The sequence below is a fragment of the Lissotriton vulgaris genome, chromosome 1_1 (genome assembly GCF_964263255.1).
Source record: "Lissotriton vulgaris chromosome 1_1, aLisVul1.2, whole genome shotgun sequence".
NCBI lineage: Eukaryota > Metazoa > Chordata > Amphibia > Caudata > Salamandridae > Lissotriton > Lissotriton vulgaris.
This window is the reverse complement of record NC_141685.1, coordinates 1,492,590,441-1,492,612,336: the sequence shown is the minus strand read 5'-3', so window position 1 is coordinate 1,492,612,336 and position 21,896 is coordinate 1,492,590,441. Positions and strand designations below refer to the sequence as shown.

General features: G+C 47.4%; 1 protein-coding gene across 2 annotated transcripts in view; it reads left to right on the top strand.

The window, feature by feature from the left end:
• The window catches only part of HDAC10 (histone deacetylase 10), a 502,554-nt gene that overhangs the window by 407,884 nt on the left and 72,774 nt on the right, over positions 1-21,896 (top strand). For both annotated transcript variants that reach the window (XM_086967401.1, XM_086967398.1), the window contains one exon: positions 4,020-4,105. In XM_086967401.1, coding sequence (XP_086823527.1) covers positions 4,020-4,105 — 86 coding nt within the window. The remainder of the gene's footprint in view (positions 1-4,019; positions 4,106-21,896) is intronic.

Genomic DNA, 21,896 nt, shown 5'->3' with positions numbered 1-21,896 from the left:
GAGCGGGGACAAGGGACACCCCTGACGTGTGCCACGCGTAATGGAGATGGGACGGGACAAGGAGCCATTAAGCCAAAGATGGGCAGTAGGAGAAGAATACAGCAGAGCAATCGGGGCGATCAAGTTAAAAGGTAGGCCTTTTTTACGCAAAGATGCCATAAAGAAGGGCCACTCAAGGGAATCGAAGGCCTTCTCTGTGTCTAGTAATGCCACTGCTGCAGGTGTAGTGGGTTTGATGTATTTGTTAACCGAGAATACAGTGCGAAGATTTAGTGCAGTGGAGCGATGCGGTATAAAACCGGACTGTACTGGGGACAAAATTTGATCCATAAGCAAGGTAAGGCGTGTGAAAGCGATTTAGCAAGAATTTTATTATTGAAATTGATGAGCGAAATGGGCCGGTAGGACGAGCAATGCATGGGGTCCTTCCCGGCTTGAGTAGGAGGGAGATGGCCTCCTTGCGCATAGTGGGGGGGAGGACTCCCGATTCCAGTGCCTCAGCAAACCCCTCCAGGAGTTGGGGCGCCAGGCGGTCCTTGTAGTCTTTATAAAACGCTCCAGAGAGTCCATCAAGGCCAGGCGCTTTGGAGCCGGAGAGTGCATCTATGGCAAGCGAGATTTCCTCTAGCGTAAAGGGGTCCGCTAAAAAATCAGCCTGGCCTTCAGTAAGCCATACCATAGCCACTCCCTCCAGTTAGGACAGGTGATGTTTAAACTTGTTGGGAAGCATAGTGGAATAAAGGGACTAATAGTAGGCCACCAGCTCCGCCACAATGTCCGCGTCAGAAGTGGCAGATGTACCGTCCGCACGCTCAATCAACGTGATCTGTCCAGTCCCCTTCGGGGGGCTCACCAAGCGAGCCAGCATCCTACCAGGGCGTTCGCCCTCTCCGTAGTGCCAAGACAGTTGGTATTTACCAAGCAGGGAGGCCTCCCTGTCAGCGTGATCATTGAAGTCCAGCAAGAGGGCGCTTATCCTGTATGGCCAGTTTGGAAATGATAACTCCCCGAATGAACGCCTTAAGGCGTCCCATAGAGTGGAATAATAAGCCACCGAGCCAGTATTGGGAGCGAAGTACTCTACAAGATCCACCTAAAACTGGGAAGGGTATGTCATAAAGTGGTAGCTTGCCTAAAGGAAGTCCAACATGTGGTGCTGCTGGATTTCACTCCTTTGCAGAAATCTTATTTGTGAACCTAAGGGAGCCCTCAAAACTCCCTTTTACCTGTCCGTATTCGAAAGAACCTCCTCCAATGACCGTCTAGAAGATAGGAAAAATGGGCATACTCTTTGTTTACTCCTAAAGCAGATACCTCCATCAAGAGTCTATATTTCCCTCCACACCAGCTAAAATGATCTTCCCGGCTTCCACAGCTCATCCAGAAGATCACCCTTGTGCTATCAGTGCTAATCTCAAGAATAGACTTGTAACACCATCTACACAGGATTAAAAACTTTCCAAGCTCCAGTGAGTCTAGAATCCCTGTACTTGGCTCAACCTTGGCATAAGATGTTGTGATCGTATAGCATCCTTCATGGTGACCCTTCTGTTCATGTGCCCAACTAACAAATCGTTGCACACAAGGTAATTTAGCTAATTCCCAATCCCTAAGCAATTAATCATCTAATTTGCATTATATGACATAATTGCAACATGATACTGAAATAGGCTAGGTGATTACTTATGAACAATATTAAAGTCCTTTATTAATACAAATGATCAAAAACGAATTTGTTTCTTATATGATGCATTCTGCCTTGTGTGTTTATTATAATATTGATCTTTGTTAAATATTCAGCCATTCATGGTTTTCTTTGTGATGACTTTATTTGAAAGCATTTTTTTCTAATTTAATTAATTCTGAATTATTTCTACATCAATTCCATTAATGAAGCAATACACATGAAGTAATTGTTTGACTGTAATAGTTCATTTAGAGACGTGTATTCAATGCAGTATAAGTCTTGTTTCTGCTTGTGTTTTTAGGTCGAGTAGCAGGGGGTCCTTATACTTATATTGATTTTGCTAAGGCCCTCCAGCCCTAGCACCCATTTAGACACCATAGATCAACTACTTGGAACCTTTAGGAAGACATCCAGATAAAAGCGCAAGATTCAGAGACTGCCCCTTCATGTTCAGCATGCCATTTTCTGGAATGGCCTCTTGCCACAAGGAGTATTGAATGAGATTTGAGATTTCCTTAGTTCTCGAGAGAACTGAAGCCCTTTCTCCTGAGAGCTGCCTGTGACTAGGTGGCTTTCGAGTCCCACAAGCCTCTGTCCCCTATGCTCATAAACTCCCCTTTCTGCATCAGTCATGTTCCGCATCCCTTTCTGGTTAGAGGCCCAAGTCTAGGCAGTTACAAATTTGCTTTTACGGTTTGTTTTTTCCCAGTTAAAGCTTCACCATCCAAGCCACCAACGAGAATCCCATGTAATGTTGGAAAATTCAACCTAGTCTGGACTCGATTGCACACCAGCTCATATTACTGTACCCCCTTCTTGCAAAGGGCTTTGAGGCTGCTCAAAAATGAATTAGTAGAGTGACCCCTTCCATAGCTCTATGAATCTGTTTCATGGAGCTGAGGATGTTTTAAAGAACTGTGGGGTTTTTGTAAGGTAAAGGAAGATGGGCACGCATCTTTGTTTATTTAGTGCCTTGTGATCTTGTTTTATATATGTTGATGTAGTACATGTAAAGATGCTTGAGTGGCAGAGAACTATTTGGAATGAAACTACTGTTTGTTACACAGCATAAAAATAGCTTTGGATGATGGTTGAATTGTCTGCCCGTAACCTCCCACATGCCCCATCAAAGTTCATACCGCAAGGGTCCAAATTACAAAAATTGCACTGGGTGTGCACAATCAGTTTTGACCATTTTAACTTTTTGAGTGCAGTTTGTTATAATAGAAGGGCCAACATGTATGGATGTAGCAGCTTCTGCTCTATCCAGTTAATAATCCCAAATTGAAACTGCTTATTCAGTGGGGGGTCCTTCAGTTGTATGGTGGCATATCCCATATCTTGTTTAGATTGGATTATTGTAATGTGCTGCTTTTGGGATCCAGGGCCAGAGCGTGTGGCCGTTCTTTCAAGGCACTGGCACTCGCTCTCTGGAATTCCCTACCTCTTTCTATCCGCAGCACCCATGACCACTGGACTTTTCGAAGGACGATGAAGGCCTGGCTTTTCTCCAATCACTAAATTTCTATTTGTCTCCTCACTATATTGGACAGTCAGAGGTGGGACGTCCGTTGCAGGGGCATCCATGCACTTTACAAATTTTATAACATAACATATAAATGAGGGAAAGCACATTAAGTAGTTGGTGGAGGCCCAGAAAGACATCCACCAGTAGTTATGAATGTCTACGCACAATGGTGACAGCTATATTCTTTACATGGTAGTAGTGTGTACATGGCCCTGCAGCTTTCAGATGCCTTAATGGTTACTCTGTCACCTGTAACAAAATGCAGTCTAAGGAGTCAGAGTGCCGCACGGGGCAGCACACTCGATGGGATGTGCTGGGTGCAGGGCATGTTATAAGTTGGAGCTGCTCTTTCTTTACCTGTTTCTCATCCACGTGAGGGTTCTTGCATCACATCCACTTTAACATTACAAAGTATCCTCAGACAAACTTGGACCAACAAGTTTGAATCCTTACAGAAATCCATCACAGCCACTGTTTAGAAAGGTCCTGATCTTTCTTCCCTGTGTAAGTCACTTCACTGCCTCATACAAGTTACTTGTGCAACACTGAAACCCTTGCTAGCCCCATCACGAAGGTAAACTGAGCCGGCTCCACATGACCTGCACTGCACCTAGCTTTAGAACAACCCAGAATGTGGTGTTTTGTGGGTTGAATGCCCATCAACCTTTCTCACTGCCATCTTCTTTAAAATAAGTGTTATTTATTTTGGGAATGGGTGTGCTTTAAGACCCAATGATGCATTTGGAAATAATCCAATGTGATTCATCGAGTTGTCTCTAAGTTCACTTTTTGGTTTCGCTTAAGGTACGCAACGGAATTGTGGAATCCCCTGAAATTTCTTCTTCATCTGTTGTTGCTCTAAAGCACAGTATTAATTTTGGATTGAACAGGTGAGCATCTCATTTTTATTATAGTCTGCTTTGGTTTTTTTGGTGGCGTGAAACTGTATGATTGTGTCCATATTCTACTGCTGCATTCAAACTGCAGCACTTTAAAAAACGTATTACTTCTAGCTCCTGGCTTTGTTCCATTGTTCATCTAGCAGCAAGCCTGGAAACAGTTTCTGCAGTTGTTTATAGAGTTTCATGTGTAAGATACTGAAAATATGTATCTGAGTCGTACCTGGTAGCGCCCTTTCAAAACACAATTGCATGGGGTTGCGAAGTCCCTTTTTCTACTCATCAATGTGAATTGGAACTTGTGATTTCTCTAGCACAGCAACTAGCCACATCACACCCTGGTCCTGCATTTATTTTGTCAAAATTGCGTTTGGCTTTCTCACTTTGCGCTCTTTATTCTTCGGTGTGGACGGTAGCTTATGCTGTAAGCCGTGTGCATCACGTCATCACCTGAGTGCAGAAGCCCTCAGGAATACTCTGTGTTTCTGTAGTAGGGGATCTCTGTGTATAGTCATAATCTAGTGAATAGTCCCGCCCATGTGCGTGGACCCCGGAGCAATCAAAAATAATCTCTTACAGTGTCAAAAAATGCAGAAAAGCATAGACACTTAAGAGAAAATTTAAAGGCATATAATGCAGCCCCCAACAGGCTACACTGTCCAGTACTTCAGCTAGAAATTCCACCAAAAAAATCCACAAAACAGCAAAGCCTGTCCAGATTTTCATTTTCTTCAGTACAAACCTCCTGGGAGACAGAGAGGAAGACCTGGACAGACAAGCCCCATAGGCTGCCATTATGTGTCTCAGAATAGGGTACTGTGCCTTTAAGAGAATTTTCCAGAACTTCACAGTATCCCAGAATGCCTTGCAGGTCTCTCTTACTTTCAGTTCTGCCGAGGCAATACCGTCGATCGCCTTCCAGAAAGGCTTCATCGTCGTCGAGGGGATCCTCGTCGTCGAGCCCGCCGTCGACGCAGAGGCACTCGCCGGCGAGACGGAGGCGTGCCCCGTCGAGGCGAAGGAGATCGTCGTCGAGGTCGACGTCGAGACGCCCCAGGACGTCGAGGCGGTCGCCGTCGAGAAGCAAGCGGTCGCCGTCAAGACACAGAGCGTCGTCGAGATGGTCCGGATCGACGTCGAGACACGCGAGTCGCTCGACGCCGAAGAGGAAGAGACGGTCGACGCCGAAGGGACGTTCGACGTCGAGGGACCGGCGGTCGACTCCTGCACACCGGTCAACGGTGCCGGACGCCCGTACTAAGCGCCCTGAGGCTGTGGGGGGCTCCCCTCAGCCCAGGAGGGATGGTGGGTCACCGGGATCGGTGCACTCGGAAGTCCATAACACCTCCCCCTCCGTTGCCTAGAGGGCCGCGTCCGAGGATGACTACACCTCCTCCGTTGCCTCCTCTTCCTGAGAAGCCTCCACCGGTTCCACCAAGGTCGGCCTCGTTGCCTCACCTTCCGACCCCTCCCAAGAAGACTCCTAAGTCTAAAGAACTGCGTAAGCCCAAGTCGGCCACCCCGGACAGACCGGTGGACTGGCCGAAGCCCAGGAGGTCGAAGTCTCGCTCCAGACGGAGAGAACGATCGAGGAGCAGGCGCAGGTCCTCCACTCGTTCCAGACGGCGCCATAGGAGGCATAGATCCAGGACGGATACATCTTCCAGGACTCGCTCCTATTCCCCTACTCTGTCCGATTCCCCGGACACTAGGGTGTCCCCTATCGATGACATCAGTACATTCCAGGATGTTCTCCTGAGGGGGGCCGCGAAGTTGGGTATCACGGTGACGGCTCCTACACCTACGACGTCCGTGATATTCGAGACTTTGCACAAAAAGAGCCTGTCTCGCCGTCTGTTGCCCTTGGTCCCGGGACTGGTTGAACCGGCACAAGAATTATTTCTTACGCCTGCGGTGGTTAAGGCCGCCCCTTCTAGGCTTTTGAAGAAATACAGGGCACCGGACTCTGACCCTGCCTTCCTGAGGATGGACCCAGTCCCCGACTCAGTGATCGTTACGGCAGCCAGAAAACAACACTCTACCTCCCCGTCCTCCACAGTGCCTCCGGACAAGGAGAGCCGCTGGATTGATTCGGCGGGACGGAAAGCATGCGGGACCTCTTCCACCACGATGAAGGCCTCCAGCGACTCTGCATTACTAGGACGATATGACCGGGCGCTTTGGGATTCCATGGAACAGTTCGCGGACCTTGTGCCGCGCGACAGGAAGGAGGACTTTATGGAAATCGTCATGGAGGGGATGCTGGTTTCGAACCAGGCCATCAGTGCCGCGGCGGATATTTCCTTGTTGGCGGCGCATGGCTACTGCCACGGTATCAACCAGCGCCGCCATGCATGGCTCAGGCTCACGTCTCTCAAGCCCGAGGCGCAGCAACGTGTGGCCAACCTGCCGTTTTCCGGGGACACGCTCTTCGGAAAACACGCAGATGACGAGATGGCCCGGATGAAGGCCGAGGCAGAAACCCTGACGGCGGTGGGATTGGAAAAGCCCAAGGACAAGAAACCATACCGCCAGTTCCAACGGCGGTTCGGTGCGCAAGGGAAAGGTAGAGGACAGTCTTCGGGACAACAGCTGCAGCAACAACAGCAGCAGTTCCGGAGACCTTTCCAAAAACGTCAGAGGGGTAGAGGTGGACAGCAGCCCTCTACAGCGAACAAGGGCCCGGCCGGGTCTCGACCCTGAGCGGTTACTTCCCCGTCATCCGTTACCCACTCCGGTGGGGGGAAGCGTTCAATTTTTCCTGGCAGAGTGGAGAAAAATTACTCAGGACAAGTGGGTGCTGAATATTGTTTGCAATGGATACAGTCTTCGGTTCATCAGCCCTCCTCCAGCGATCCCTCCGGTCAGCTCGCAGTATCAGCTGCGCGAGCTCCAGGCGGAGGCCGATATCCTGTTAAGGAAAAGGGCAATAGAAGACGTACCTCTGTCTCAAAGAGGAAGAGGTCTGTACTCCCGGTTCTTTCTGGTTCGCAAAAAGGACAAGAACGCGTGCAGGCCCATTCTGGACTTGCGGCAGGCAAACAAGTGGATTCGCAGAGAAAAGTTTCGCATGCTGTCGTTGCATCAGATTTATCCTCAGTTGCAGCAGGGGGACTGGCTTTGTGCCATAGACCTACAGGATGCGTACTTCCACCTGCCCATAGCGCACAAGCACAGGAAGTTTCTGCGATTTCAAGTCGGCACCAATCATTACCAATACACGGTGCTGCCTTTCGGACTGAAGTCTGCACCCAGGACATTCTCGAAGTGCATGGCAGTGGTAGCGGCACACCTGCGGAAAGGCAAGGTGTTTGTCCACCCGTACCTGGACGATTGGTTGATCAAGGCCTCCTCCTTCTCAGAAGCTCAGGCAGACTTCCAGAAGACGTGCGTTCTCTTGAACAAGCTGGGGTTGCACATCAACATGTCCAAGTCTGTCCCGATCCCGGTCCAGTGTATCCAGTACTTGGGAGCCTCTATCAATACGCTGTCAGCAAGCGTGTCTCCTTCGGAGGAGCGACGGAGATCGATCCTTCGGAAGGCTCAGGCTCTTATGACCGCTCCATCTACGACAGGGAGGACGGTGTCTTCTCTACTGGGATCGATGGCCTCTTGTATCTTCCTGACACCTCACGCACGGCTGCACATGAGACCTCTGCAGGAGTGCTTGGAGGACCAGTGGGATCAGAGGAAAGGATCCTGGGACGACAGGGTTCGACTGTCGCTGCATGCTCTTCAGTCTCTGAAGTGGTGGTGTTCAGCGGAGAATCTCCTCAGGGGGGTCCCCTTCCACAAGGACATTCCTACTCAGACGATCGTGACGGATGCTTCTCTCCAGGGCTGGTGAGCGCATTTGGGAGACTTACAGATCCAAGGCACGTGGTCTCAGACGGAGTCCACGTATCACATCAATTTCCTGGAACTCAGAGCTGTTCACTTGGCGCTGAAGGCCTTTCATCTGTCCTTCCGGACCAACTCTCTGCTTGTACAGACGGACAATACGACCACGATGTATTACCTCAACAAGCAGGGGGGGTCGAGATCGCGCACCCTGTCTCGAGAGGCGCAGGCGATCTGGCACTGGCTTCTGGCAAGAGGATTGACGATCACGGCTACCCATCTGCCAGGTGTGCAGAATGTTCAGGCGGACGCACTGAGCAGGCTGATTCAGGAAAACCACGAGTGGGTCATAAACAACGACGTACTAGGAGAAGTCTTCGCAAGGTGGGGGTCTCCAGACATAGATCTGTTCGCCACCGCAGAAAACAGCAAATGCCGAGACTTCGCCTCCAGGTACTACCAGCAAGGGACGCTGGGGAATGCACTCTGGATCAACTGGTCGAACAGCTTTGTTTACGCTTTTCCGCCCATTCCCCTGATTCCAGCGGTGCTCATCAAGCTGTCCCGGTCCAGGGCACGGATGATCTGGATTGCCCCGGAATGGCCCAGACAGTGGTGGTTCACGTACCTTCTACACCGGTCCCTCCTTCCGCACATTCGGTTGCCGTGCAGGCCGGACCTTCTCACGAAGTTCGGGGGGCAGATGGTGCACCCCAACCTCTCGTCCTTGAGTTTGGCGGCATGGCTCCTGAGGTAGTGCAATATGGACATTTGAATCTACCTGAAGATTGTATGGACATACTGAAGGAGTCTAAGAGACCTTCCACTCGAACGTCCTACGCTTACAAGTGGAAGAGATTTTGTATCTGGTGTGTGTCCAAGAACATGGATCCTACGACGTGCAAGGAAGATGTCATCCTTCCTTACCTGCTACATTTGGCGCGATCTGGCCTTAATGTTCATTCTATTAGGGTTCATCTCGCTGCATTGACTGCCTACAGGAAAAGCCCTTCACAGACTTTCTTCTTTCAGATCCCTGTGATCAAAGACTTTTTGGAAGGCTTGAAGAAAGTCTTCCCTCCTGTCAGGCTTCCATTGCCTTCATGGGAATTGAATGTGGTGCTGTCCAGTTTGATGAAGGAGCCTTTTGAACCTATTCATAAGGCTTCGTTGCAGCACCTATCCTGGAAGGCGGCGTTCCTCGTGGCCATTACATCGGCCCGCAGGGTGAGTGAAATTCAGGCGTTGTGTTGTAATGAACCTTATACTGTATTTCATGCTGCTAAGGTTGTTATGCGAACTCACCCTAAATTTCTTCCCAAGGTTGTTTCTGACTTTCATGTCAATCAAACCATTACTTTACCTACGTTTTTTCAGGATCCTTCATCTCCAGCGGAAATGTCGTTACATTCCCTGGATGTTAGGAGGGTGCTGAAATTTTACCTGGATAAGACTAAACGTATTCGTAGGTCAGACCAATTGTTTATCAATTATGAATCGGTCAGGACGGGCCTTGCGACCTCTAAGCAGTCCATTTCTAGGTGGATTGTGTCCTGCATACAACTATGTTATCAGAAAGCTAATAAGACCTTAGGGGGTAAGCCTAAGGCTCATTCCACCAGGGGCAAAGCTGCCACGACAGCATTGCTCCGTAATGTGCCGATTGCAGAAATTTGCAAGGCCGCCACTTGGAAGTCGGTTCATACCTTTACTAAGCATTACTGTCTGGATACTGATGCCAGAGCAGATGCTCAGGTGGGACAGGCTTCGTTGCGGAATTTGTTCGCGCAATAGTGGGGTTGGTTCTCTTTTCTCCACCGCCGCTTGGTGTGGGGATGGGCTTGCCATTCTATTCACTAGATTATGACTATACACAGAGATCCCCTACTACAGAAGGAGTAGTTTCTTTTCTGTAACTCCAGTTCTGTAGTAGGGGTATCTGTTATAGTCATAAGCGCCCGCCCTCCTCCCCGGTGGAGAGAGAGAGAGAGATATTCATGCGAGAAATGCTACAGGTCTGGCGTTTTACACCTTCAAAAAGAACTGAAAGTAAGAGAGACCTGCAAGGCATTCTGGGATACTGTGAAGTTCTGGAAAGTTCTCTTAAAGGCACAGTACCCTATTCTGAGACACATAATGGCAGCCTATGGGGCTTGTCTGTCCAGGTCTTCCTCTCTATCTCCCAGAGGGGTTTGTACTGAAGAAAATGAAAATCTGGACAGGCTTTGCTGTTTTGTGGATTTTTTTGGTGGAATTTCTAGCTGAAGTACTGGACAGTGTAGCCTGTTGGGGGCTGCATTATATGTCTTTAAATTTTCTCTTAAGTGTCTATGCTTTTCTGCATTTTTTGACACTGTAAGAGATTATTTTTGATTGCTCCGGGGTCCACGCACATGGGCGGGTCTATTCACTAGATTATGACTATAACAGAGATACCCCTACTACAGAACTGGAGTTACAGAAAAGAAACTACTCCTTCTCCTACTTGAGGTAATTTTTTCGTGTATTTTACCTCTTTGTGTTACCTCTCGTATGAGGCGCCTCGTTAACCGTCTGGTACACACTTTGTTGGGAAGCCAAAAAACGGAGCAATAAAGGCTTAGAAACTGGGTGCCGTAGCAAGCACCTTTCTTGGTAGTAAGTGGGAGAGGCACCCAATGTATCTATTTAGTTTTGTTCTGTAGTGCACTAGCACTTGTGGGCGCAACATCTAGTGCGGGATAGGAGATTTCTATTAAGACAATGTCATTTTGGGCCACCATGGTGGCCACCCCGAGCAAAACCCGTCGGCCCTCTTGCCCTCCGTTCCCTCAAATATACCCAGGAGTCATTTCAGCGAGAGGTCCACCTCTCAGCTCAATAGCTCACACAGGTCCACAGCCACTTTGGTCCAGTAGTTCGCAATTAGGTGCTTCATATTTAGTCAGAACAATGATTAGCACAACGATCCATAGTAATCAGAATTAGAATACATTGTGACAAATGAACTGGGAGAAGGAGGTAGAATTTTTTGTTTCCCAGTGATATTCACAATTTTGAAGGTATCATTTTAACCAAGGGTAAAAAATCAATAAATCATGCCTTACACCATGAGTCAAACTAGATCTGTATTTAATTTCCAACCACATTTCATGAGACATTAAGCCATTTTGCTAAAACCAGAAATGCTTCTGATAACTCCAGTTAGACAGAAGTCTTAGAGATCACCGTCCTGCGCCCAAACTCTGGGCTTCTCAAGCTTTCCGCAAACCTCTGGTCCCCCAGGTCATTGCATTTGACACACATTCATATCTGTAACTGGCACAGCCATATGGAATAATCTCCCAGTCACCCTTCTTTTACTTATGTCATCTTAATGCTTTTCTATCGACTTCTTCTCAAGGTGCCCTGAAGTTTCTTCTGCATGTTATATTTGATCTATATATATAACAAATAAATAAATGACAATTAAAGCAGACCATCGTCTCCTCTCTCCCTTTCATACTGGAGCAGTCTGGGACAAACTAGACACAAATAAAAGAATGCTACTATGAGAAATGTTATTGTTGCAAACATATAGGATTCCCTGAGCACAAAAGTACACGTATCTGTGAGTTTTACAGATAATATCTATTCAAACAATCATTGTCCATATCTGTACATCCAAATTATGAAAAAGTCCTTATTTTTATTTTCTCAGTCCAGATGATCACGAAGACTTGTAGATACAGCAGTACAGTCCTGGTACAGTATACAACAGCCAAACGCCAACACGTGTTTCGTCAAGGGACACCACCCAATGACTTCCTCAGGGCCTAAAACTGTTATCACTTTCAGTTGCAAAACAGACAGGATGGTATCAAGGACCTTTGTTATATTCACCTTCAAATGAACTTGCAACTATATCACTAATTAGTGTCTTTCATAGTATAGAATTCTCGGTATAGAGGAACAGCAATATCAGCCTTCGTTCTCTGGAACCATCAAGCGTATCTTGGGTTCCCGCAACCAAAACGTGTAACCGATCCTCTTGTCAATACGGCGTGTTGACAAGAGGGCGTTTGGCTGTTGTATACTGTACCAGGACTGTCCTGCTGTATCTACAAGTCTTCGTGATCATCTGGACTGAGAAAATAAAAATAAGGACTTTTTCATAATTTGGATGCACAGATATGGACAATGATTGTTTGAATAGATATTATCTGTAAAACTCACAGATACGTGTACTTTTGTGCTCAGGGAATCCTATATGTTTGCTCTATTGTGACAACAATTACTTTGTAATTGCGGTCTCTTGACAGCGGTGGGTGGTAGCTGTCTTTGGTTCCCTTGATACCACTTCAGAATAATCCTTTCTAAATTTATTGCTGCATGGGCTATGCGCTGGTAATACCTCACCACCTACTCTTTCAAAAAATGTTATTGTTGTCTCATTCCAAAATCCCAGTCTCACTTTCTACTTCCTACTGCAAAGTTCCGAGCACACCTAGGTCATCAAGGTGATTTATTTTGGCATAAAAGTTGCAAAGCATCAGATGAAAAAAGAGTGATCAAACTTACATGTGGGTGGTTTTGTTGTGCAAGAAGCAGTAGTTTCAAAACCCATACTACACGTGAATACAGTGTTTTCTCAGGGATATGACATTAATACATGTGAAATATGGATTTTATGCACGAGGAAGTCTAGTCTCAATCTGATTTATTTCCCTCCAGTTAATTAGACTCCCAGTGTGACAGTACATTTAGTTTTTAATAGCCCCAAACCACTTCAACATTGATCTGTATTTAATGAGAAGTTTCTTCATGGAAGTTAACTAAGCTCTGTACATTCTAAATGCAAATAGACTATTGATAGCTGAAGCCTGCAGGCAGCAGCTACAAGTATCGAACAGCTACAAAAAGAATGTTTTGTTTTTTAACAAAGCAATCATTTTTCCCCAAAACCCTACGCTTTTAGCTACATAATGTAATATGGTCTCCTAGTTAAAGTACAGAAAACCAAACCAAGCAGTACAGTTCATCTTGAAGAATCGTGCTCCTTTTTGGAAAAAAAACACCCTTTTCTGATGAATACTTATAACTGCAGATTTCCCACCTTGTGAACACCCCCACCCTGACAGTAGAATGGATCAGGAGAATATTTCAGCAGTTTCTTTACATGACGGTAAGTGGTGCTGTGTGGCTCAGTGTTGACTTCGTCTCACCATGGCAGGGACGTTGGAGGCACATCTTATTACCACCCCTGCACACTGAGGTCAGGTGCTTTCTTTCTGTGCCATTTGACAAGGATCCAGAGCCCGCTCCCTCACTCTTTCATCTTGACAAGACACCACCTTCAAAATTTTACAGTGCGCAAGGGAAATGTCATCACGGATTGTCACTAACAAATGTCTGTGACTGACCTCACAAGGTATGACTCTGGCATTCCAGGAGGAATTAGAAGGCGATCCGGTAGAAAAACAAAGCCGAATTAAGTCGCAGAACATCGTCAGAAAATGAGGAAAGGCCACTCTCAGTAGAAGTCAATGGTGTGGAACCACTCGTGCAGCAGTCTCATGAAAGATCAATCCAATGGCAGAGGTTTCCGACAGTGACAATGTCAAGAGAACAGAAGACCCCCAGTCCTTTCGAAGCTGGGGCCACAGATCAAGCCACTCGCATCAAAGTCCTCAGGGACATCTTAATCCCGAATCCCCCTACCCTCACTTCAGAGCCACAAATCCTCTTTAATTTGCCCTCTTGGCACATGGCCATCAGGTTCTGGCAGGGCACATTTTCTCCAAGGGTGGCAGAGCATCGCATTCGATCAGTGGGTTCTTCAGATTGTCCAACAAGGATATGCTTTACCATCACTAGATAATCCAAAACCTATTCCTCTTGTTACAGTACTTTTTTAGGGAATCATTTGTCCATACTGCTGTAGGAAGGTTAGACTCTTTTGGCTAAAGAATCTATAGAAAGTGTCCTGGCATCAGAAACGGAGACTGGCTACCATTCCTGTTATTTCCTGGTGCTGAAGAAGGACAGAGGCCTCTGTCCTTTTTTTAGACCTTTGCCTTCTCAACTACTTTCCCAAGAAGGACAAATTCAAGATGCTCACGGTGGCCCAAGCTCTATCTGTCCTGGATCCAGACAACTGGATATTGGCGTTGGATATGTAGGACACTGATTTTCATATCCCCGTCCTGCATTACCTGGGGATCAAGTTGGGTCAAGAGCATTTTCAGTTTTCTGTGCTCCCTTCAGCCTCACCAGTGCCCCTCGGTTATTCACAAAAGTGATGGCAGTGGTCACAGCGCATCATCAGAGGTTGGGAAAACCAGTCTTCCCATAGCTCGACGACTGGCTCCTGAAGACTAGGCTCACCACAGTCAGTTATAGACCACATCCAGATAGTGACGAACGTTTTCACATCTTTAGGGTTTTTGATCAACTTGCTGATGTCAGACCGGACTCCTTACCAGAGGCTTTCATGCATTGGTTCTGTTCTGGATATGGTGCTCTTTTGAGCCTTTCCACCAGCTTAATTCCAAGATATTCAGGCTATGATCTCGATATAATCACAATTATAATACAAAGCACAGTATCAAGGTAGTTTCGAACTGACTCTGTTGTCAGTTAGATTTAATTTAATTAAAACACCAAGGAAAACAGAATGGACAGATTAATAAAGTCCAAATGAGAATACAAAATTAAATAAGTTCTTGATATTATCTGAGTGAAGCAAGCAGCTGGGTTCTATGAGACCGCACAATTAGACTTAGTCACAGACTTCTTTAGCCTATATTGCCCACCTCAAATGATCTGCTGCGAGTAGATCATAAAATAGAAACAACAATTTGTGGATGAGAGGCAACGTACAGAAAACAAATAAAATGTGCATATTAAGTCGTTGAGAAAATTCTTGTGTTGACAGTTTTCTTTTATTTGCCAGATGTGTTCAGTGTGCACAGGATCAACCACAGCCAATGCGTTTCGCCCATAGAGCAGGCTTCTTCAGGGCAATAATAGTTGTAGAGGAGGTTTTTGTAGAGAAAATTGTCAAGGACGCACAATGTTAATTTAATCTGGTCCCAAGTAGAGAGTGTCCCATTTAAGGGCGAAATCTCGTTGAGGACAATGAAAGAACCTGCTAGTCGTCCGGTCTGAGCTGGAGTCTAGGAACCGTGTGCGGTGTACATCGTGTTACCAAAGTCGTTGGTTTGATGTTCAATTTCCTCAACAAGATTTCGCCCTTACATGGGACACTCTCTACTTGGGACCAGATTTAATTAACATTGTGCGTCCTTGACAATTTCTCTACAAAAACCTTCTCTACAACTATTATTGCCCTGAAGAAGCCCACTCTCTGGGCGAAACGCATTGGCTGATGTTGATCCTGTGCATACTGAACACATCTGGCAAATAAAAGAAAACTGTCAACACAAGAATTTTCTCATCGACTTAATATGCACATTTGTTAAGTTCTTTATATTGTTGACACATAGTTGGAGAGTAGATGCAGACAGCCGACAAATGTTTCATCATGTAGACGACTTTCTCAAGGCTGTTATACAATACAACACTAAGAATCACAAAGTTTTTTAAAAATTGAATAATTTTCCCAGTGTTAACCACTTAATGCAGATGGGTTGCATGCAACTAAGGTTTAGAAGTGACTCATAAAAGTTAAAAAACGTATCCACCCAAATGGCGAGTCCAGGATATTCTGAATATGATGCAGATGTTTCAGCCTCTGGCCTGGATTTCAGTGAAACTGACTCTAAGGCTGCTGGGCCTCATGGCTGCTTGCCTTCTGCTTGTGACACGTGCCCGCTGACATATGCAGGCTTTGCAGTGGAAGATTAAGTTCCAGTCGATGCAGCATCAGCAAAATCTCTCTGACAAGGTCCAGATCCCAGAGGAAACTGCACAAGACCTGCAGTTGTGATTAACGAACCACGATTGGGTCAGCAGTAGACCCCTCTCCCTTCCCCCAACCAAATCGGACAGTGGAGACAGATGCATTACTAGTGTGACGCAGCAGCCATCTGGTAGACGTTGAGATCAAAGACCTCTGCTGTCCGGTAGAATCCGGACTCACATATACCTGTTGGAGCTCCGGGTGATCTGGCTGGCATTCAAAGCCTTTCTGTTCTCCAACAAGGGAAGGCTAATACAGATGTTCACGGACAAAACCACTGCCATGTGGAAAGCTACAAACTGAGTGAGTGTGATCAAGGATCCTTTGTCAAGAGGTCCTATGTCTCTGGACATGGATGGAACAGCGGGGCATTTTCCTGGTGGTTCGAATTTAGCAGGCTCTCTGGACGCCAGGGTGGACGAACTCCGCCAAAGATGCCTAGTGGATCACAAATAGAGTTTCTATCTGGAGGTGGTACGAGGTCTCTTTTAGCAGTGGAGAGAGCCTTGGTTAGATCTGTTTGCCTCCGCTGAGATTGAGCAATGTCAACAATTATGTGCTCTGTAGTTTCCAAGGTGGCTCTCGCTCAGAGATGCTTTTCATCTCATGCCTCCTGTACGCCTTTCTACCCATACCACTCCTGCCCAGAGTTCTCAAGAAGATCAAGAGTGACCGAGCCCAAGTTATAATTGTGGCTCCGGACTGGCCACAGAGATTCCCACAGTGTTGAAAATGGCGCAGGGGAGGGTTCTCCACCAGAACCTGTCTACGCTCCACCTTCTTGTGTGGAGATTGGGCGGTGAAAGCTGGCAGCTTTCCATCTTCCATCCAAAGTCTGAGATGTTCTCTAAACAGCCAGGTGTCCCTCCACCAAGACAAAATACATCTTCCGTTGGGGAAATTTTGTCTCATGGTGGAAAGAGCGATAGATCGATCTCCTTTCTGACCCTCTTTCACAGGTTATCCTTTTCATTCTCTCTCATGCCCAGCTCGGCTCTGCTTTGGGCACTCTTAAAGGCTATCATTCTGCTACCTCAGCTTTTCTACTCTTTCCTAACTTCAAAACTTCCTATCTTCAAATCCCCTATTCTAAATAGGTTTCTGAAAGGTTTACAACATTTGATCCCAGCTTCTCCTTTTAATATGCCCCAGTGGGACCTCAATCTGGTGCTCACTTTCCTTATGTGCGCTTCCTTTGAGCCCCTGCACAATTGTCCACTCAGACTCCTTACCATAAAGCAGGCCTTTCACGTGGCTATAACATCTGCCTGGAGAGTCAGTGAACTTCAGGCATTGTCATCCAAGCCTCCTTACCTGAGCATCCACCCAGTCAAACAGGTGCTTCGTAAGAGAGCTCCCTTTCTACCGAAAGCGGTCACTTCTTTCATGTAGGCCAGACCATCACTCTGCCTATTTTTTAAGCTCCACCTCATTCCCCATGAAAGAAGAGTGATTTCACCATCTCAACCCAAAAAGAGCATTGGCATTCTACCTTGACTGCAAATGAGAGTTCTGGGTGGACAACCCATCCTTTATGGAGTATGTTGGAGCGAAGACTGGATGGGCGGTACAGAAGATGACCATCTTGTGATGGATCATACTCTATATCAAGATCTTCTTTGCATTAGCAAAGAGGCAAGCCCCAAGGGCTTACATGCTCATTCCACCAGAGCTAAAGATCCAACCCCTGCATTGGCATGCAGAGTTTCGGTCCTAGGCATCTGCCAGGCAGCAACGTGGAATTCTGTGCATACGCTTTCCAAACACTACTGCCTGCAAGGTCAGGTCCGGAGGGGTGGGCATTTTGCCCATTCGGTCCTACAGGAATTCCTCATGTGAAAGTGGTCCACAGATCTATCTCCAGAGAGTTATTGCTTGAATATCTATTCTAAGGTAAGGTATCTGCTGCTAGAAGTCTCTATCAGATGAACAAGTTACTTGCGTTTGGTAGAGCTTCATCTGGTAGAGACTCTATCTAGCTGCAGGTTCCTTACCTACCCAACCATCCTCCCCGCTCTGTGAACAAATTTCTAGGGACAGGGCTTCCCCTTTCAGGGCCCTAGTTTTACACACCATGGCCAGTGGGCACCTATACAGGCATAGTGAATGTCACTATCGGCATAGATGATGTCACGCAGACCTGAGCGACGCCACCTACTAGTGCGCAGGGCTACTGCTCAAGAAAAAATTTCCGGCTCAAGTCTGCTGCCTGGGGATAATTCTAAGGAAAGGAATCTGCGGCTAGATAGTGTCTCCACCAGATAAGGCATTACCACAGGTAAGTAACTTGTTCTTTAGTGTGAGGTATTGCTTGGGTAATTATTCTAAGGTAAGGAATCTACAGCTAGAAATATCTATCAGATGAACGAGTTACTTACCTTTTGGTAACACTGTATCTGGTAGTGACTGTCCAGCCGCAGATTCCTTACCGACCCACCCACCCTCCCCGCTCTGCAAGCAGATTTCAAGGGACCGGGTTATTTCCTTCTCAGGGCCTTAATTTTCTACAACAGTGGTCAGTGTTTTTCATGGCACCACTCCAGGCATGGACAGTTGCAAAAAGAAATTGATGTCAGCGCACTTGGGTGGCATCTGTAAAAGCACCACGCACATCACCTCTGGCGCTGGTGATGCCACGTGGAGCCGAACGACGCCACCTACTAGTGTGCAGGGATACCATACTGATACTGTACACTTATACTATAACCCTTTCAACTTACTGCACTGAAAATGACCTGGTAAACCCCCACCCTGGCATGGGCATATGACTAACAGCCCTTGCACTTTGCTTTTCGCTGCTCATCTAAGACAGGCCATCTTGATGCGGTAGCACTTTCCGTAAGCAAACCTTGACAGTAGGGCAGAACTGTGGATACATCTTACCACGCAAACCAACCTCTGGGGTGGTAGCCTCATCACTCTCCCCAGCATGGCAGAGCCCTGCTTGACCTCCATGGGAGACAATTACTACACGTTATCTATCCTCCTAATCTCTCCAAATCTGCCTCCAAAGCCCTTAAACACTCCATCCTGAAAATTCATCCTGAGACGCTGATATTGGACCATCGTCTCTGCGTAAACCAGGGCACGGTCATCAATGACCTTATCTTCCATTCCAGGTAAACGTCTCTCTGGCGCAATGCCTTCTCGAGCCTCCTCAAAGTACAAGAAGCAAGAAACATCCCTCACGGAAAAAACTCACAATCACTCCATCTGAAAACCTACGTGCTGACCTTACCATCACCTTATACAACAGCGGCACTATCCTGATTCAAATGCCTCCCAAAAACCTCATCAAATTTGCGGCCCTCCTCCCCCTCCTTAAAAAAATGTTCACTACCTGTCTCAGTCCATGTTCCCGCCGCTCCACCTCTCGCCCACTCCGCCAAGTGTACCTTGACTCTCATCAACCACTCCTGCCAGTGACCACGTCACTGGGCGTCCCGGCCCTGTCACCCTGTCACCCTGTCACCTACGCATGCCATCCACTGCGCGCCCTTACCACTGATCCTAGACCTCCTAGCGATCCCCGCTCCGTCGACCCCCGAAACTCCCCCTAGGGCCCACCCCACATGTCAACCCAGCTTCGCCATCATGCTTCCGGCACATAACACCAGAAGTGTCCCTAAACCGTTCAACTCCTGCTAACAGGCTACTGAAACTCCCACTAGGGCCTACAACTCTGGTATGGAAACGCTTAATAGGGCCCAGAACTCTGGTCGAGTTAGCCCCACCACTAGGTTGCAAATTCAGTCAGACAAATTTGCTCCACCCCCCCTTTGGCCCCCTGCCCGCAAGATCTTCCCTCTCATAGGGATGCTGATCGACCTAGCTCCTCTCACTCCATCCCAATTGCTCGTCTGCAACCAGCCCTTGGTCTGCCTGAACCCACCTCTAGGCTACCAGCACATACTATCAGAACCGCTCCCTTGCAACTGGCCCCCGGCCTGCCAGAACATACCTCTTTTAGAGATATTGATATTGTCCACCGCAGATCCTCCAAGTTAACACTGAGCATCCACAAATCGATTCTGGACCTAAAGCACCTCCTTCACATCACTGAACGCTCCTTCTCGAATCTCTGGCTCTCACAGAATTCGACCCACATCCCCCTCATGAAGCCGCTCCTTCACCCACTACCACTATCCCTGAGACACTTGCGCCTACACAAGCAACCCTGCCACCTCTTGGAGGAGGTAATTCTTGCTCTCCTCCACACCTACAAACCCACCCTTGGCACGATTAATCCCTCAGAACTCACGGAGGAAAAAGTGGCTGACCTCCTCAGTAGCTACAGCTCTCCCTTGACAACCCCATGCCCCTTAGACCTGAGGGTAGAACACCCTATCTGCACGGTTGCAACCAACCCGAACAGATCTGCTACACTCCGCATCAATAGCAACGTAGCTAAAGTTACCACCTCTGCTTCTACCTTCGACACCCACTCCTACCCCTCCCTAGCCGGCCTCCTAATAAACTGCTGGTCAGCTGTAAAGCATTCATCTGATGTCGCCGACCTCATCCTGAGTCATAACTCAGATATAGTGATCTTGACTGAATCTTGGCTCAAGGAATCCTCATCACCGTACCTAGACCTCTTAGTCCCGCCCAACTATAACATAGTAAGGATGGACAGGCACTCAAAGAAAAAAAAGGGGGTGGCATTGCCTGTATCTACCGCTCCAACCTCCTTGTTATGGAACTGCCGGTGGACCCCACAGACTCCTGCGAATACCTTGCACTCTCCATCTCCAACAACACCTCATAGTTATGCAAACTTCACATCTTTTACCACCCCCCCAGGCCAGAATGACACCTTTACGGACCTCCTCTTGGAATTCATCACAACCAAGGTTTCTCCAAACTCTAATTACATTTTCCTTGGCGAAGAAACCCCTAATATCAAGCGAGGAATTCTCTTCCTTCTTCTGCGACAACATCTCTGCCCTAGGAAATTAACTTAAATCCGCAACTCACCACCAAAATCAAAATCTGCCAGCTCCACCTCTTCTCTCTGCGTTGTCCTCCCAAACCTCACCCAAAAACCTAGCGCACAGGTCCAACTTTAAAATCTATGACGAACACTCTATCTCGAGAATTCTTGCCTCCTTAAAACCAAACAATCATTTTAATAATCCTCTCCCCTCTAACTGCCTAGCTGATGTCGCTCAGGCTATCATCCCTTCCTGGACCTGAATAATCAACTCCTCCCTCCTACAGGGCTCAATTCCTGATTCGCTCAAGGCTGGCCAAGTTGTCCCCATCCTAAAAAAACACGCTGGACCCTACCTCCGCGGAGAAATATAGACCCATATCCAACATCCCACTTCTTGCCAAAGTTCTGGAAAAATGTGTGCAACAGCAGCTAAGCCTACACACCTACAACTTTCACCTGCTAGATGCCTTCCAATCAGGGTTCAGACCTGGACACAGCACGGAAACGACCCTCCTCCACATCGTGGATGACTCCCTCCAAGCCCTCGACCTAGGCAAAACCGGTCTCCTAATCCTTCTAGACCTTTCCTCCACCTTTGATACGGTTAACCACAAAATTCTCCTAGAACACCTCAAACTCAGGATGGGGTTGGATGGCACCGTCCTCGAATGGTTTAGATCCTTCCTCCAAAACTGCTCACAGAGAGTCCTCCTCAACAGTGATCTATTCGCCTCCTCTCCGGTTTCGGCTGGAGTCCCCAAAGGATCAAACCTCTCCTCTACCCTCTTCAACCTTTACCTTGAACCACTCACCGAGGTGCTTTGTGCCGCCAACATCTCCTACCTTACGTACGCCGACAATACACAGTTTACATAAAAATCTCTTCCCCTGAGGACATTTTCTTCATGAATGAGGCCCTGAAGCTGACAGTCCATTGGCTCACCGCCAACCAGTTTATACTCAACGCAAATAAAACTGAATTTCTTCTGATCTCTTCACCCAAACACAATCCAGGCATCCAGGAATGGATCAAGACCATCACAGCACTAAACTGCACTCCTACCATTGTTGACTCGGCGAAATCCCTTGGAATAACCCTTGACGGCAGCCTGAATATGCCTGGC